This window comes from Festucalex cinctus, chromosome 12 (genome assembly GCF_051991245.1).
Source record: "Festucalex cinctus isolate MCC-2025b chromosome 12, RoL_Fcin_1.0, whole genome shotgun sequence".
NCBI classification, from domain to species: domain Eukaryota; kingdom Metazoa; phylum Chordata; class Actinopteri; order Syngnathiformes; family Syngnathidae; genus Festucalex; species Festucalex cinctus.
This window is the reverse complement of record NC_135422.1, coordinates 17,340,907-17,359,049: the sequence shown is the minus strand read 5'-3', so window position 1 is coordinate 17,359,049 and position 18,143 is coordinate 17,340,907. Positions and strand designations below refer to the sequence as shown.

Genomic DNA, 18,143 nt, shown 5'->3' with positions numbered 1-18,143 from the left:
CAGAGCGATACCCCAAATGGACGCAAGATAGTATGATTCCACCCCACCCCCCACAATTAAGGCCATGACTGCGACGACAAGTTTGGACAGCCTAAATATTTATGCTGCACCAAAAAAAACTAATATCAAAGGTAAAAAGAGGTGACTTTATTTTCAAACTTTAGAAAACAGAAGAAAGCTATATTTGGATGACAAATGCACACTTCAAGCATCTCTAAAGCTGTCCGGGATTTGACGAGACGCTGCAAGCCTCCAAACACTCACACCTGTGCCTCAAAGTCATCCCCTATACGGCTCACTAGCACCAAAAAAAAAAAAAAAAAAGCAGGGAAACTAGAATCTTCTTCAATTTACTTATAATCGTTTCGTGTCAGGCGAAACCTTTCCGTAGACGCCAAAAATGCATGTTTGTCCAGAAAATTTGTTAAACTTAACTCTCTCTGACCAAAACATGACTAGCGATACGCACAAAATCGTTCAAAAAGATCCTTCAAAAATGTCCTACTTTCAGCGCTCCTCTGTCGGCCTCCCGAGTCCCATGTTCTTGAGGCACCGGCCTTGAATTGGAGCCGCCCCAAAAGCTTGTTGGTTGCGGCCTGTCCTCCTTCCCCCCACGTCAGAGCGTCTGCACAATGACGGGATACAGAAGGGACATGTGCTCGGCCCCCCGGATGGGCAGCTTGTGCGTGCTGTAGTAGTGGATGACCTCCGGGACGGTGGCGAAGGGCGGGCTGTTCTCGCCCAGCACGAAGCGGCCGTCGGCCGAGCGCGTGAACTTCATGTGCATGAAGCCCTTGCAACTCCTGGAAGACGTTCGGAAAACACAAGAGTCAGACCGGACTCGTGTTAATTTCGTCATCAAAAACGAAAGAAAACTAATTTCGTCAACACACATTTTTCACCGGACTAAAACTAGACTAGAAATTAACTAAACCAAAATATTAACCAAACTAAAACAAAACTGAGGTCATTGCTTTTGGCAACAAAGAAAATGTTAGTTAACACTTGGTCACTATCTTTTGAAGGCAAAGAGCAAGTGCGGATATAGATTGGCTTATCAAATCAAATCACAGAAACAAGGCTAAAAAAAAAAAATACTGTAAACTAACGAGTTTGTGTGTCATGTGCGGTCTTCTTTACGGAGTGCTTGTGAATGCATCGCGGGAAGGGACGGGGCAAGCGCAGCCGTTTGTGTGGACAACAAAGACGTAAAACCAACGTCTGCTGTTAACATACTTGAAAAGCGTTACAGTACTATATAACGAAAAAATAAAATAAAACAGATTAATTACTTTCAACCAGCCACAGCAAACAAATGCACACCTGTCACCATGGGCGGGCCATAGGGGTCCGTGCCCGCCCAGTTGAGGCATGGATCTCTAAAATGGTTCTCCTTTTTTTTATCATTATATTTTTCCATTCATTCGGTTTTGCACTCTTATATCCGAGTGTCAGTAAACGCAACACAGGTCTCGCGGTGTCGGAGGTATGTTAAGTTTGTGTTGGCTGCTTCAGTTCATTGCTTCTAATGCTCGCCACTTGCCGAATTGTTCTTGCTTTTGGCGTCGGCTACACCCAACGGTGGCCGTTTGTACAAGTAACGTTTTCTGGCGGAATTCTTGCAAGATGTCACAATATGAAGAAATAGTGGTATGGTTTTGTTTGATTGATAGTCTTATTTGCAACAGCCATCACAGTCTTACTGAAAATAATGCTAGGTATGCCTTACGCTGACTTATACGCATACGCGACAAATGTGTCAATGTTGGCGTGCAATGCAAGAGTCATGTAGATTTTGTACAAGTGAAGCTGCAAGTTTCTGAGGACGCTGGCGCACAAGACAAGTGAGGAGGGACATACTACAAACTACTTTCGTGTCGGCAACTAAAGAGTCACTTGGAAAAAAAAAAAAACTACGGGCCCACATATCGTTTTGGCATCTACAATGAGGTAGGATTTTGCTTTCCTTTTTTCTTTTTAATTCTGCTGCAGACACCGTTCAAACAGGTGGCCCGTTCGAAGCAATATGTCAGCACATCCGCCCTATTGGATGTGGCAATTGTATTTGCCATTACATCGGCAAAAATAGTAAGATTGACTTTGAATGGGATAATATAATCAAAGGTAATAATTCCTTATTAATCCAATGAGTTGTAGCTTGATGATACATCTCCAAGGAGAAACAGAAAGAGGCATCTTTAAAAATATCTTCACTTTGCCTCATCCAATATGGCTGCGGTGTCAACGTACTCACGAGGCCACTGCAGTCTACTTTATGTGTGTGTACTGTAAATGCGGTCTATGGTCTACTGCTGTGAGGCGACACTATGCACTAGTCCTTATGGGAAATGTGGTCTTCAGTCAAGGCAAAACACTACCGCTTTCGTCCATATGATGCCGCCATCATCAACGAAAACTGTTGTTTGGTGCTCTTTTAAACATCTTTTCTATTAGCCATTATTCCAAAACCTGAAACTTCAATCATAAAACTGTATTTGTTGTTTTTAAATGTCTTTAATTCTTTAATTTGTCAATGCCAATTTGTCAATTTGAAGGTTGAAAACGCGTCACCGACTCAGTGAGAAGACCAACTTCAAAATTAAATCTTACTAAATAATAAATGTGCATCAATGCCTTGGCGCGCTTTTATTTTGAAGTTGTTCATGGCAGCGCGTGGTGGCTAACTTGACTCGTCTTCCCAGTTTAAATTGCCATCAACATCAACACACATCATCATCATCCTGAAATAATTTTCCATTGCTAATTAAGGATGTGAAAAAAAACAAAACAAATTATGCGCGTGGCAACGTATAATCCAGTATCTATTTTTAGCATTAGCAGCTAGCCACTAGCTTTCTGGACTTTTGAGCATTAAGCTTCATTGGTAGCCTGTTTCCATAAAAGATGCTGCCGTAAAGGATTATGGAATAACCTTTTGTAAATCATGGTCAGGCGTAAAATGAAAGTGGATTTGAGGCACCTCCAAGTGTTTCGGGGGCAGGTCGGATAGACTATTTTATAAGACAGAAAGACAAAAAAAAAAAAAAAAAAAAAGGCGCTGTGTATGTGTGTGCATGTACCTGAGTGAGAGGGAAAAGTCGCTGTGGCAGGTTTGGCTGTTCCTCACCAGGTACGAGCTCTCCTTGCACAGGGTCAGCAGAGTCTCTGCCTCAGAGCGACTCAGCGCTCCGTGGTACCACCTGCACATGATATTTTGAGGAAGAAAAAAAAATAAATCAGAACAGAATTTGCATTGTGTAGTTGTATTTTTTTTTTTTTTGATGATTAAAGAGTTAATTATTAAAACAAAAAAAAGTTAATAATAAACCCAGCGCTAGATTTATATATAAAAAATCAATTTGCAAACAGGAATACAACAGGAATGTTGATCATTAAAAAAGAAAAAAGCTAAATCAAAAATACTTTAGAAAAAAATACCAATAAAGCCAGCAGATGAAAAAAAAAGTAACAGAATATTTATCCTTTTTTTAAAATATTCAGTTATGTAATCACCACAAAGAATGAATAAAATATTCACAAATAATTTGAAAATGTAGACCAAAAATAATAATAATAATAAAAGCTATAAAAAAAAAAAAGTGGAAAATTTTTCCTAAAAAAAATTGCAGGCTGAAAAATCTATGTCAATGTGAGCCGTAGTACAACAGGAGGGTAAATGCATTGGAGCTGTCAAAGTTAATCAATTAATCAACAAGTAATCGAGTATCAAATTAATCAACAACTATTTTAATAATTGAGTAATCGTTTGCAGCAATTTTATAAAAATTTTAAATTGTTCAAATCCTCTGGTTTCGATAAGCGCGATATTGTGATATCGTGATATTAAAACTGCCACAATATCGTCTTCGTCATGTTCACAATATTTAAATGCAGACATCTGTTAAAAATGTCAGGTTGATTTCCATTTGTGCAGTTGGCTATTTTTTTTTTTTTAGTGCAATTTAATTTTCATGGGGGATGTTTTGGCCCTTCTATGTTTAAAATGTAAGCTAATTCTCAGATGAAGGGAGCATAATATGCCTGTGAAGCAAGTCAATTTGTAGAGGAACTCAATGTGTGCGTGCATTAACAACATAACATAATAATAATAATAATAATAATAATAATAATAATAATAATAACGTAATAATAATAAAACATAACAATAATAACATAACATTAATGTTATGTACAAAAGCATTAGTAATAGCTCTTTTTTTTCACAATAAATGGTGTCATTTTTCAAATATCGCCAACCACCCCACAATATCGTGATAATTATCGTATCTTGAGCTTCATATTGTGATAATATCGTATCGTGATGTTTGGATATCGTTACATCCCTAATCAACAGTAACTTGTTTGCTGATTTCTGTCTGTGTTTCAAAATAAGACATTTACAAACATCTGTTTTTACTTTGGAAAACGATGACGGACCCGCTAACACAGTACAACAATCTCCCGTTTTTTAATCACTATACAAATATCAAGTAAGAAATAAACAAATCACTGATTAATAAATAGTAATCGGGGGAGAAAATGCTTTTGTTATACACTTTAATGCAAAATTAACATGAATCAGATTAATCAACTGAATAATCAATAGATTAAAATCGATTCTAGAAAATATTTGACACCGACAGCACTAAAATGTATACATTTGCAATGCTGAAGTGTTGACGTGAGGCCTCACACTTGTCTTTCCAGCGGCAGGTAGGGGTCCACTCTCTCTCCGAGGAGGGGGAGCGCGTCACAAACCAGGCGCAAGGCGTCGGAGTCCGCCGCCACGGCCGGCGCGTTGGCGGCCTTGGCAAGCCTGCCGTGCTCCAACTGGACACGCGAGCGCTCCCTCTCAGCGCCCTCAAACTGAACTATGGCCCAAAAGTCAAAAAGCTGCAAATTAGTCATCACATTTGAATCGGGGACCAACTTCTTCTCGAAAAAAAAAAAGCGGCCGAGAGCCCATTCTAATATTTGCAATGTGTTGGTTTCATTGATGTCATTATGATTTGATTAGTATTAGTTGTGTACTTTGCCTCTTTCATTTGTTTCACTTGAGTTTTACAGGTTATAGGTCACATGATTGTGACACATTAAAAGCTATATTTATTGCTCATTAACTCATTGCTGGAACTGATTCATAACATTTGCATTCAAGTTTTCAATGGCGTCACTTTCAAGATTTGAGGCATTACCAGCGAGCGCTTTGGAGATGTCGTCCTTCTTCCACTCCCACGGCTGGTCGTACTCGTCGGCAGGCCTTTCGTCGTTCTGGGGCAGCCGGCTCTCTCTGTCGTCCACGGGGGGGAGTGCACCGTCAAGACTGTGATGCTGCGCCGGGGCCGTCGGGGCCACGCGGGCCTGCTGCCGGGCCCTCTCCTCGTACGGGCTGTCGTACAGCTGGCTGCCACTGGCGCTCGTGCACTTGTTGCGCTGCATTTCTGCACACACAAAGACATGAGCCTGCTTCTATTACAAAAAAAAAAATAACAGACTGAATGCTCAATATGTTTTAGATCAGGGGAGCCCAAGTCCGACCTTTGACAGCCCCTATCCAGCCTGTTTTCGATATTTCCCTCCTCCAACACACACAAGAATATATTTAGTCCAATTCATTACATTCTAAAAAAACAAATAACAGATGAATCGATTATTAACTCTTTCCCTGCTGTTAACATTAATTGACGTTAACAGAAATCGCAACGAGTACTGCCATTAACGTTAATTGATGTCAACTAGTTTTTTTTGTTTGTTTGTTTTCCTCAATGGGCAGCGCAATATATTGGGCGGTTCTGGTTTCATGAGTGAGCAGAATTAAAAAATAATAATTATTATTATTAGAAAAAAAAAAAAACTAGCTATCGCCAGCAGATGGCAGCATTGTATCTCTTTTCAATGGGCTGCCGGTGTATGAAATCACAATGAAACATGACGGAATCTGTTGAAATCAAACGTTTTCAAGGAAGACGTGAATGATCAAAGCGTTTGTCCCATTAAATATAATTCCACAGAGCATCACTAAACAAAAAAATATTTGTGTCAGCCACTGTTGTGCACAAAATGTATCTTTTCACAAAAAGCTTATTTTCTAATTTTTTTCTTGGTGTCACTCAAACTATCTATTTTCAAATGGTGATTATTTAAGAATGGAATAAGGTTGAATCATATTTTTTTTTCTAATGAGAGAATAGAATCAAATCTTTCGTATGGTATCTACCATGTTTATGTAGTCACAGCACACAATAGTTTGCCTTGACAGATGAGTTAAAAATGCTCGAAATTGGCTGGCACTCTAGGGTTGTTGTTTTTTTTTTTGTTGGATAACATGTGGTAGTCAAATAGTTAAAATAATGGTGAGTTGCAGCCCATATACATTTATTTTTTCCACAAATGAATTACAATCCAACCTGAAATAATCTGCTGAGCCTCAAACGGCTCCATGTAGCTGCAGCAGTCCGACGGGGCCGATTCGGCTTCCCAGCCGGTCTGGTTCCTCAGGTCGGGGCGGGCGTCGAACGGATCTGAGTAGTCTGTATCGGCGTCCGGCGCTACGGGGGCTGAGGGCAGCACCTGGGACGAGTCGATAGTCGGACGACAACTGAGATTTATTTGAGAGCAGGTGCAAAAGCAGTGCTGTCACATTAGTCAAATGATGAATCGACTAATCGTAGTGTTGATTTTGACAAGAAATTTTAATTCAGTTTTAGTTACTCTTTTGACTAAAATCAATTTAATTTTTAGTCATAATCTAGTCATCGGATTGTATTTTAGTTTTAATCCAATTCAAGTTGACGCAAATAAATTAATTAATAGATTAACAGTTTAGTCGATATTTTCCTTCAGCATACATTTCAACTTTTAATTTTATTTTGACAGCTGTAGTGCAAAGCGGACTAGGAGGCGGTCTTACAGGCTCCTCTTGAACAGTGACGGGACTCAGCGGAATCTTACAGTGGCCAAACTCCTGAGAGTCCACTTTAATCAGTCTGTGCTTGGGGGACAGCACTTTCACCTGCAAATGAGACACATTTCATCAATCATAAACATTTGCATAATTCATATCTTTTTGTAATAATATTAATTTAAATGTTTCTATTTTTAAATACATAATAAATAAAGAACATATTTTTTTATGTTGTTACAGAAAAGTAGAGTGAACCAAGATATATTTGCCTTTCACAGATTTTTGGTATGGACCTAACCTACATATTTGTGGAAAAATCATCTAATGGCTGATTATTATAAGGACAAAGCAACGTCTAATGTACAAAATACTGCCTTGGCACCATCTTGAAGCTCACCAAGTGAGTGAATAATTTCATTTAGTTAGGCTTGTTTTGTCGTCTTTAAAAACAAAAAGAAAAAGTTCTGAAATCATTGGATTCAAGAAGGAGAAAATTGTGTGCCGTACCTCTGCACTGTTAGACAAGCTGGTTCCAAAAGCAGGGAATGGAGTCAGGCTTACGTCCACACTACCGTAGCCAACAACACCACCACCACCATTTTGGTGCTCCTTGGCCGAGCACTGGTACGGATCCTCAAAGTCCAGCTCCTTCTGGGCTCGGTAGGCCCGCAGGATCTCACTCTCGCTGTAGTCTGGCCTCGGAGGTTGCGGTGGGTCACGCCGATTACCAAAGTTCAGGTAGTCCTTCAGCCACTTTGCCATGGATCTGGGAATAAAAATGCACTGTTTATTATTGTGCTTTGTGCTCATTTGGGGGGTCTTATTATTATTATTATTATTTTTCTATCAATTTTCTTTGCGACTTCTGTAGTCTGATGCATGCTCCTGCGTAAAGAAGAGAGGGGCTCATTTACAAAAGCACAGCCAGTGGGGCCTACATAAATATTTGATGGTTTGAAGCAACGATTGGGTTCAAATATTAGGTGCTTAAAGTGTATGAATGCATTTCTCATTATGTGCATTAAGATTACAGATTAATGAGGTTTTGTGTGTAGAATTGTTCTCTATTTTCCAAAATCATAGATAGATAGATAGATAGATAGATAGATAGATAGATAGATAGCATTAATGCATTTATTTTAAGAGTGCATGGTTTAAAAAAAAAATGCTTGCAATATCTCTGCGTTTGTAAAAGAAGACAATTTGGACTCATAATGACGTTTAAAAGGGTCTTAATATTAACTGTAAAAATAAAAAAAATAAAAATGTCTGGCCCAGTACGGCTGAATGCTTTAGTTAATTGATTTTGTGACTAAGGAGTGAAACAAAAAAGCGAGTTAGCTGTTAGCTTACGTTAGCAAACACGCTCATCAATTAAAGTAAGTCAAATGTATCAACTGGCGAATACGGACTGAAAATATAGTCGAAGAAAAGTGACGTTGTAACGCCGACCTAGAACGCGATTGAGGCATTTAACAAGTTAGCTGCGCTCAAGCTAACCTAAGAGTTGACTTGTCTGAAAAGCTCACCCTCTTTCTTCACGTCGACGGCTGCTCTCCGTTTATTTTAAACGCACCACTTCTTCTTTCTTCTTTTTTAATAACCATCGGGTGTTTCTTTTGGGACGCCTTTGAGTCAGAAACACCACAGTTCGTAGATTCAACTGCAGCTGTGTAGTTAGCCAGCAGGCTAATGTTAGCCTGGCCACAGCGGTCCCTTGTGTAGTCCGACAACACACCACCACCACCACCTCACAGTCGCCGGGGAGGAGTGACGTAACAGACGGTGCATTTCCCCCTCAAAATTTTATTTGTGGGAATTGAAGTTATTGTCTTTTAAATTAAAACGGACTGCATGAAAATATTGCAAAGGAATGGCTCACAGTGTTGTGAGGTCTATTTATTAATTCAATAAAAGTAAAAAAAAAAAAAATTGTGGCACACTTTTGTGAAAGACCTAATGGATCAAGAATTATGTACATATTTTTAGGGCATAGGTGAAATTGGCTCATCATACAAACACAATGCAACTCCTAAATTGAACGTTCGTAACTTGAGGCACATTAGATTAGATTGGATTAGCCTTTATTGTCATTATACAAGTACAATGAAATGAAAGCTCTGCCATAAGTGCACACATAATAGACAGATAAAAATATCTACAATAAAATAAATAGGTTAAAAAATAAAATAAAACCAATACTGTATAAAACCACTGTACATATTGCAATGTACAAATGTGCAAAAGTGCAAAGCTAGTCCTAAAATGAGTCCAGGTCAGTTCTCAGTGCATAGTGGAGTTGAGTATGATGACAGCTTTTGGAAAGAAACTGTCTCTGAGTCTGTTTGTTTTTGCTGATATTGCTCTGTAGCGCCTACCAGAGGGCAGCAGGCTGAAGAAGTGGAAACCGGGGTGTGTAGGGTCCTTGATGATTTTCTTTGCCCTGCCGAGGCACTGGGAGTTGTAGATGGTAGACAGTGGAGGTAGGGGGCAGCCGATGGTCTTCTGTGCTGTGTTGATGACCCTCTGCAGTCTCTTCCTGTCCGCTTCTGTGCAGCTTGAGTGCCATACTGACACAGCATAGGTCAGCAGACTGTCAATTGCTGATCTATAGAAGGTCACCAGCAGTTTGGTGTTAAGTTGCTCCTTCCTTAGTAATCTCAGGAAGTGCAGTCTCTGCTGTGCCCTTTTGACTAGTGCTGTGGTGTTAGCTGTCCAGGAGAGGTCTCTAAAATTTCGTTTTAAAATGAAATTTTATTACATTTAAAAACATTTTTTTTGAATAAATTACAATTTTAATTGTATTAAAAATGTTTTTAAAAATTCAAATTTGCAAACACATTACACCATTTTGTGAACATCAGTCACCGCTTGTTCATATCTACAAACGTTTATAAGTCGTGGACCATTTGTATATATATTTTTTGTTTTATTTAAGTCCTGCAGGTATAGATGCCTTTTAAAAATCCGCCCCTGAAATGAGACAATTCCATCATTGCAAGAAATACACTAAATACTGCTATAATTCTTGATCCTTGTGTTTTTTACAAAAGCATGCCACACACATTTTATAAAAAAAAACCTAGAAACTGAAAATGTAAAAGAAAAATTAAGTGACTGTCAAAATTCAAAAGCCTAAAATCAGCTTCCACTTTTAATTCTAATGAAGGGAAGTCCTTTATGCACGAATACATATTCAAGAAGAAGAATAGTGAGTGTTATACAGTCACAAGAATTCACAAAACTTACAACCAAACAGAATTTATTTAAACACTGAAACATATTTAATGATTGGCGTGGTTCCATCCATGCAGATGTGCACGTTGATCCTCATTCGCTGTCATTGCTCTCGCTGTCTGAATACGCACCCAGCAGACTGAGCGACGACGACCCGTTGGAGGTGGCCGCGCAAGGAGTTGAAAGTTTAGCTGGGCTGCTGGCACACGGAGAAGACGTTTTTTCTGTCAAGTGGGACGAAAAATAAACAGAAACATACTTTGGTGATACAATCCCCTGGCTGGCAAATTGCGTAATTAGCTCCCAATATTATAGCGGCTACAAAAATCCTTTATAGGTCGGGACTTGGGCTCTAGTCTTGAAACTAATTACGTAGTGATAAATCATCCATAAAAGTCTGGACTGTAACCTGTTGTTGAACTAGCGGCAGGAGTCTTCACTTGACTCGTCGCTGCTGATTTCTTGCGTACGATGAGCGATCCTAGAGTGGCGCCTGCGCCGAGCGTGCCCACACTCTTCTCCCAGCTCTCCACCTTGGCCTTTTTCGCCTCGACGGTCCCCTGAGACACAACAAGAGCGACAATTTCGATGAGAGTGGTCAAAAGATATATGCAGCTCCTACAAGGAATCGATGAGCTGTGGCCAAACGTCAAATTCTCAAGCGCCTGCAAGTCATTTTCAAGCGAGAAATAAAAAATATCGTGAAAAATATTTTTGCACCAAAACTACTCATACGATTTTCTATCATATATATAAAAATACTTTTGTCAACAACTATTTATGAATTACATGAACTGAATTATAACTAAATTAACATGAAATTAAAATGAACGGATAGCATTTCTTATTCCTGTAAATGTCAATTTTTCTTCCCACAAACTACATTGGCTAATGTACATTTTTTGTAATATGTCGAATGACTTTTTCTAAAAAAAAAAAAATACTTATTTTCAGAATATCTCATAAAAAAGGTTTTCACACAACACTGATTGAGCTTTTCTTGTTTTTTTCTCTATTCTGTTTTTCGCAATATCTAATAAAACTAGAACCTTTTCCTTCAAACAATACAAAAGGACTTCTCCTATATTTTGGAATCACTCATAAAACATCAAGCTTTTTGCATACTTATTTTTTTTTGTTGCTCTTTTCTCATGTCATAAATGAAAAAATAAATCAGAAAATTAGGACTGCTCATATTACTCGTTTTCTATTTAATTTTTCTATCATATCCTAAAACTATGGCCCTTTTTTTCCCCCAATTTTGTGACCATCACATAATTTTTACATGATGCCATAGAAAACATTTTTCTTGAAATATTTTTGACATTTTGAACTACTTCCTAAAAGTATTAGCTTTTTCAACTGATTTTTTTTCTCATTTTTACAGAATTTTACAGAAAATTAGAACCTTTTCCTTGAAATATGACTTATTTTCCACATTTAATTTTCTTGCAATCTCAAAAGTTTAATAATAAATTGCTGTTCTTGTTTCTTTGTAATAGCTGATAGATTGAAATGGTTTTAGTAGAAAAATTCTGCCTCTGTGATTAAAAAGAAAATCAAAATCTTTCAAAATAGGACATTTTCATATATATTTTCCATGAGCTCATGATTTCAGACTTCACCGTTTTCCTTATAAATTACAAAAACACACACACACACACACACACACACACACACACACACACACACACACACACACACACACACACACACACACACACACACACACACACACACAAAATTGTAATACAGGTTGTACATTGAAGTGTTGAAATGCATGAAGGGAAATCAAACCACAACAACAAAAGCTGCTAAACATTTAACTTACGTTTTCCACATCGAATGGGAGAAATAGGAGAGGTAAAAAAAATCTTTGAAATACCCAAAATATATAAAAAGAAAAAAAGAACGAAATCTGGGATGGTGGAAATCCTCAGGTGGCGAACCGCGACTATGCGGGGGTCGACCTGAGAGGTCATACGTACGTGCGTTTCTGTGGGTTTGCCAGCTGTGAGGATGTCTGTTGGATTGTCAGTGTTGCACGTCTTGTGCGACAGGACGTCTGTGCTGTTGCTGCTGCCGTCCTCTTCGTTCTCAGAATCGGAGTCTCGCAGTCTTTTCACCAGCGCTCGCTCCAACATGTCTCTGCGCGACACATTCACTTCACAATCAGCAACTAAACAGCTTCCCATGTTGAGCACAACTTGAGGTGTATTTTCTCTGAATTTCGCAGCCATGTAGAATATCAGGCTGGGCGATTAAAATTTTATTGATTAATTAGTTTAATTTATAAAACAAAAAAACTAAAAAATCTGATAACAGGTGCATTCACACTTGGCAAATCCCGATACAGCATAGAAAAATACATTTGTATTATTACTGTGGAAGTTGACGTATATTAAAGGGGGAAAAGTATAATTTCATGTCAAATTTTACTCTTTAGCGCCTATTGCAGCATAGAAAACCGTATGACAAACCAATATGTTATATTTCAGCCACTGGAGGCGGATATATTTTCAAATATCTACTGTAATGTAATCTCCAATTACTTGGTCTCCCGCTCATCCTCTTCTTTCTCACGCTCCCTCTCTCTTTTCTCCAGCTCTCGGTACTGGCCAAGCATCCCCTCGAAGTCCACCTGGGCCTGCCTCTGGTTCAGCTCCTTTAATTCCTGGAGGTTTTCCAGCACCTCCATCTCCATCTTGGAATCCCGTGTGCGGTTCTCCAGCACCTATGAGACGGGGACCACCAAGCACTGCTACGTTAGCCCTTTGCGCTAGCTCGCTGCCACATGCTCAAAAGAAAAGAAAGAAACACGTTTTTTGTTTTCGGGCCCGATAAAACAATACCAATTATTAGTAGACTACGGGGAGGTAGCTGAATTTTTGACTATCTCACAGTTGCAGATGCATTAAGCTTCCGCTGACCTTCATGGGGTTGTTGAGCTCCTCGTCCTCTCGCTCCTGCTGGATACGCTTCTCCTCCTCCTCGATGAGTTTCTCCGCTTGGAAGTTTCGGGTGGCGCCGTGCTCCATGGCGTAGTCAGTGTTCTCCGGGTCCGTCTGGAATCACGCATGGACCACTTTCAGCGTCACCTTCTTTAAATCGGCACATTCCTGCTTGATCTCACCTTGAAGGTAATCTCCGCCAGGCAGCGGGTACATTTGATGTAAAAGCGGAAGATGGGGAGTCCCATGTACAGTTGATTCTGGACTGTCTCTTTACGTGCATTGAACTTCTTTCCTTTGTAGATGTACTCGCCGCAGGTTTTACACCTGGACACAATCAATGAATTATAATCACATGGCAACAACTTATTCATTTATCATTATCAGATGTAACGATTAAATGATATATTGACACCTTAAATTATTTTCGAATTAACTGATAATCATTTTGAGAACTTGTTCAAATTAAAATGGTCAAAATTTCAGAATATCAATTGTAAATATTCTCATTTCTCAGATTTCTGTACTCCAGACTTATGAAAATGTTGACTGTGGCACACTTACCTCATGTTGAATGGTGCCATCAATCTCACCACATACTGTCGATCTTTGGGCAGCTTAAGTTTAGGGATTTTGGCCGGATCAAAGTCCGGAGGGTAGTATTTCTGTGAATCAGGACAAATCATGCGTCAATCAAACCTGCAACGATATTTTATTTAAATGAATTGACTATTTACTGACGTGCTGCGTCCCTTTGGAATGTTTGTGTGCATCAGAAATGAGTTCGCATCCCCCTGAGCTAACGCTAGCCTAGCTTGTTTATTGTCCCTGTTCATTACGACCTCATACAATCATGACGAGTTATTAGTTAACGTTTGAATTTTATACTTACATTCAATACTTTCCTTTCTGACATCCTTACAGTTGCACAACAACCAAATGGGAAAAGTAGTAGAAGTAGTTGGACAGCGACCAAAACAAGCACATAACACTACAGTAAACTTCCGGTTTTCTTCTTCTTTCCGGAAATGGCGGGGTGGACGCATGATCTGTGGCGTTTTGCTGCCGCCTATAGTCCATTCTTCTCATTGTAATTTTCTTTCTTTCTTTCTTTCTTTCTTTCTTTCTTTCTTTCTTTCTTTCTTTCTTTCAAAATCCAGTTTGCGTTATTACTGTTCGGCAGGGCACAAATAGTCAGTATTACCGCCATTTGCGCTCACATTCATACCAAAAGAGAATTTAGTCGTCAATTAACATGCGAGATTTTTGATTTTTGGGGGTTTGGAGAAAACAAATGCGGACGTGCAAATGGTGGGGCCGACAGGACATCCACCTGATGGTTTATCGAACCCCAACACACTCCCCCCCCCCCCATCAATGATTGTCCGTTGATGCAGAAAAACTGGGAATTATTTAAAAAATGTTTATAAAATGTCTCTGATAAATAGAACATTTTTCTGTTGCATTTTTAGTTGAAATTCTCTGCAGGTCAAAACAGTATGACAAGCGGATGCGTCAAGGGGGATTTGTTAATGGGGGTCACTGATGTCGGCGTACCTGTGTTGTGTTGTGTTGTGTTGTGTTGTGTGTGTCTGTGTGCGCTACTGCCTTTAGGTAATTCCAACAAGGGGAAATGGAATCACAGATTGGTGTCAACACGAGTTAACCAGATTTATCACTTGTCATATTGAGGACTGCACTTTCCCTTATGTAGACACAAAGTGAAGACACCAGGAACCGCTAACAGACGTGCAAATCGTCCGGCAATGGGGTTCACAAGGGTCATCTCCTCCATCAATATTTCAGACGCTCACTGATGTCACAGGCCCCTCTATAAGAGCGGGGCTGCGCCTCCAAAGTCAACCCTCACCTGGCGTCAGCACCATGTTGAGCACCCGGGCCTTCGTCCACCTCCACCTCCTCCTCCTCGCCGCCGCCGCCTTCCTGTATGCGTCCGCGACAGAAGACACTTCGGTGGAGACACGCTCGCTGGATTTCACGCTGAAAAGTCAGCAGGAGAAAGATTTGGTGAGACCGCCAGCCACGTTGTGCGTGTGAAATAATAGCCGGTTACATAGAGCGCTGTATGTGTTTTGATGGCTTGAATACAGATTGATGCTTTACAAGAGGTCCTGGAGAAGCTGAGAAACAAAGAGATGCCCTCTGAGAAAAAGCTGGGCTGGCTGCCTTCTGTAAGTCCAACTTACTCCTGGTGCAGTTTTATTTGATTTCATTTACTTTTTCCTCTTTTATGATTTTATTTAGCTTTTTATTATACTTTTCAGTGGTACAATTAAAACTAATTCACTGCCATTGACGACTATAGCCGTCAAAGATAATTTTTTTTAATAATTGGTCATTAATTTAGTTATTAGGCGTTAAATGTTTTGAAAACTTTCATTCAAAGCCATAATGGATATTTTAAAAACATTTACAAACTTTTCCATGCTACAATTAAAATGCATTCACTGCCATTGACGATCATAGCCGTAGAAAAAAAAAGAAAAAAAGAAAAAAACAACAACATTATTTACTTGGCTGGTAAATTAGTTAATAATTATGTGTTAACTGTTTTTTTGAAAACTTTCATTCAAAGACTTAAATTCAATTTTACAACATTTATAAATTTGTTTTTCCTTATTCATTAGTGAAATGATACTGATGATATTGTTTTCGATATTTTGAAAAATATTTTTTTTCCATATGTAATGTCACTTTTTTGGCCCGTTAATGAAATATTTCTTGAGCTACTTAAAAAAAAAAAAAAAAAAAAGCAATATGATGTTCAATGCAAGTTGTTTTTTTCAAATTATGTATTTTATGAAGGCCATAGTCAATGCAATTTGCATAAAATAAAATAAAACAAAACTATGATTTACTTCTGATTATTGTTTTTTTTTTTTTATTTAAATCGTTTGTCCTTTCAGTGCGACGCTGGGGAGCCCTGCGCCGTGCGTAAAGGTTCCCGAATTGGCACACTGTGCAGCTGTCCCCGAGGGACTTCCTGCAACTTTTACGTCCTCAAGTGCTTGTGAAGGAAAACAAACGAAGCCATCGGTGCATTGCAGCGGCCTCCATTCTGTGCTGTTGTGTTGTTTTGGTGACAATTAAAAGTATCATATGCGGTCATGGCCTGTCTCCATGTTGCACAACTTGAAAGTGTATTGTGTTGAAACAGGGTCAATGTGTGTCCTTGATGATGAAGTATGCAAGTGTCCTTGCGTCATAATATTTGTGATAAAAATAATAATAATAAGGGGAAAACTATTTGTAGTATTTTATCAGCACCCAGATGATAACACATGGTCAACAGCAAATTTGAATCAGAGATGGCCTTTCATGTGTCTTAAATCACATTTTTGACCTGATTTAAAAGAAGTCTTTACATAAGGTTTTTGAGACATTTCTATCTTTAGTTTTTAAGTGTGACATACAAAAGCTTACACAATATGGATTTAACATGCACTGCATAAAAGCTATAGACGTTTTAGAAAAAAAATCTGTTGCTGAACATAACCCTTAATTCATAAATATTACTAAATTACGTGTTATATTATTATAATTATGATATTATTGTGAAATATGATGTGCTGTCAAACAAAGAGGGCAGATTCGGAATCAGCACAAAATTTTTTTCAAGAAATCTTTATTAGCATCTCTGATTTAAAAATATTTAGGGAAGGGCGAGTACCGATACCAGCCTTATTTCAAGGCATCGGGTACTCATGGAGGCTGCAGATACCAACCATAGATACAATCGGACATTGAGTAATTCCTGTTGGCGCTTTACTGCGACAGTTTGACACATTGGTCAATCATCATCGGTGTCAGAAAGAAAGATCACTGTTGACTATTTTTTTTGTTACTGTGTTAAATTAAGTTTTATATATCAGAAGGAGTGCATAAGTCAAGTCATCTTTGTTGATAGTGTGAATACTCATACCGCTAGCAGTCTAAAAAGAAGTGAGGTTGAAATTTAGTAGAAATTTATTGACGACTAACAGAAAGAACATTTTCATTGTATTGCTTTATAGAAAAGATACAACGATAATCAATATGTTCATAAAAATATAGACAAAAATACATTAAAATGCACTAATTAAACATGAGTTTCTAGTGTTTCATTGATTTATGATATGTTGCTTTAGCTAAATATACTGTACAGAAAATTAAAAATCAGAAAGAGGAGAAAAAACTGAGAATTACTACAATAATAATAAAAATGATTTATTATTATTATTTATGTCCACGTTCGGTTTCACGTAAGATTATTGCTCATTACTGTCACGCCGCCACCGGCGTGACGTCCCATGCTTTTGTTTTGTTGTCCATGTTTCCTGTCTTACTGTGAAAACCCTAACTCTCCTCTCACCCCAGGTCACTTGCCCTTCCTGCCGCTCACTCATTACCGGTCCCCGCCCATGATTATCACCACCTGCCACCAATCAACCCACACAATAAAAGCCAGCTGCATTCTCCTCTCTGTGCCGAAGTGTCACCGTCAGTGCATGGAAGCGTCCACAGTCCTCATGTCCTTGTTCCTGTTGCCTAGCGTTGTTGCCTTGTTTTTGTGCCTTTTCCTCCCTTTTGGAGCGCCTTTAGTTACCCCTTTTGCCTTGTGCCCTTTTTCCTCCCTAGCGGAGCGCTTTCTGTTGTCCCCAGTACTAGTGATGGCAAAATGAAGCCCCGTAAAGCAGTGAAGCCCTGCATTGAAAAGCTTCACACACACGTAGGGGCTTCAAGATGATTCATTTCCTCGACTACGCCATCATGTGGACAGAAAAATGTATAACATGCTTGGTGCATGCAATAAAATGGTGGGGTGTAAATCATCCTCTAAATACAAAAGAATATATATTTGAAGAGTGTTTTAACATGAATTGTTCTGTGTTACTTTGTCTATGTTTGTGCTTATGCAACAAGTGAAAATGTGAAAAAATGAGGTAAAATAAAGTGCTTCTTCATTTTTATTTAAAAACAATATTTTTTCCAAAGTTTTTGGACTCAGGCGGTTTCTTTTTGTGCATAGAATTTCACCTGCTTTTGAAAAA

At 38.8% G+C, this 18,143-nt stretch overlaps 3 protein-coding genes across 4 annotated transcripts; 1 reads left to right on the top strand and 2 right to left on the bottom strand.

The window, feature by feature from the left end:
• Nucleotides 1-127: 127 nt before the first annotated feature.
• shda (Src homology 2 domain containing transforming protein D, a) lies at nt 128-8,662 on the bottom strand. Of its 2 annotated transcripts, none has more exons than XM_077539864.1 (8): nt 8,434-8,662; nt 7,412-7,670; nt 6,911-7,012; nt 6,408-6,570; nt 5,196-5,441; nt 4,694-4,871; nt 3,081-3,200; nt 128-803 (listed from the first exon to the last, which is right to left on the bottom strand). In XM_077539864.1, exons 2-8 carry the CDS (start codon nt 7,664-7,666, stop codon nt 617-619), a joined length of 1,251 nt encoding a protein of 416 aa, XP_077395990.1. In that variant the 5' UTR covers nt 7,667-7,670; nt 8,434-8,662; the 3' UTR covers nt 128-616. The 2 variants fall into 2 exon arrangements, with proteins under 2 accessions (XP_077395990.1, XP_077395991.1); XM_077539865.1 differs by lacking the exon at nt 8,434-8,662 and adding an exon at nt 8,258-8,354.
• A 1,487-nt stretch (nt 8,663-10,149) lies between these two features.
• yju2 (YJU2 splicing factor homolog) lies at nt 10,150-14,141 on the bottom strand. The gene is made up of 8 exons (XM_077538835.1): nt 13,985-14,141; nt 13,657-13,757; nt 13,275-13,419; nt 13,072-13,206; nt 12,694-12,875; nt 12,130-12,289; nt 10,551-10,701; nt 10,150-10,365 (listed from the first exon to the last, which is right to left on the bottom strand). Exons 1-8 carry the CDS (start codon nt 14,006-14,008, stop codon nt 10,235-10,237), a joined length of 1,029 nt encoding a protein of 342 aa, XP_077394961.1. The 5' UTR covers nt 14,009-14,141; the 3' UTR covers nt 10,150-10,234.
• A 755-nt stretch (nt 14,142-14,896) lies between these two features.
• Nucleotides 14,897-16,165, top strand: LOC144031870 (cocaine- and amphetamine-regulated transcript protein-like). The gene is made up of 3 exons (XM_077539354.1): nt 14,897-15,120; nt 15,204-15,284; nt 16,020-16,165. The coding sequence occupies exons 1-3, from the start codon at nt 14,977-14,979 to the stop codon at nt 16,125-16,127; spliced, it is 333 nt and encodes a 110-aa protein (XP_077395480.1). The 5' UTR covers nt 14,897-14,976; the 3' UTR covers nt 16,128-16,165.
• The last annotated feature ends 1,978 nt before the right edge of the window (nt 16,166-18,143 follow it).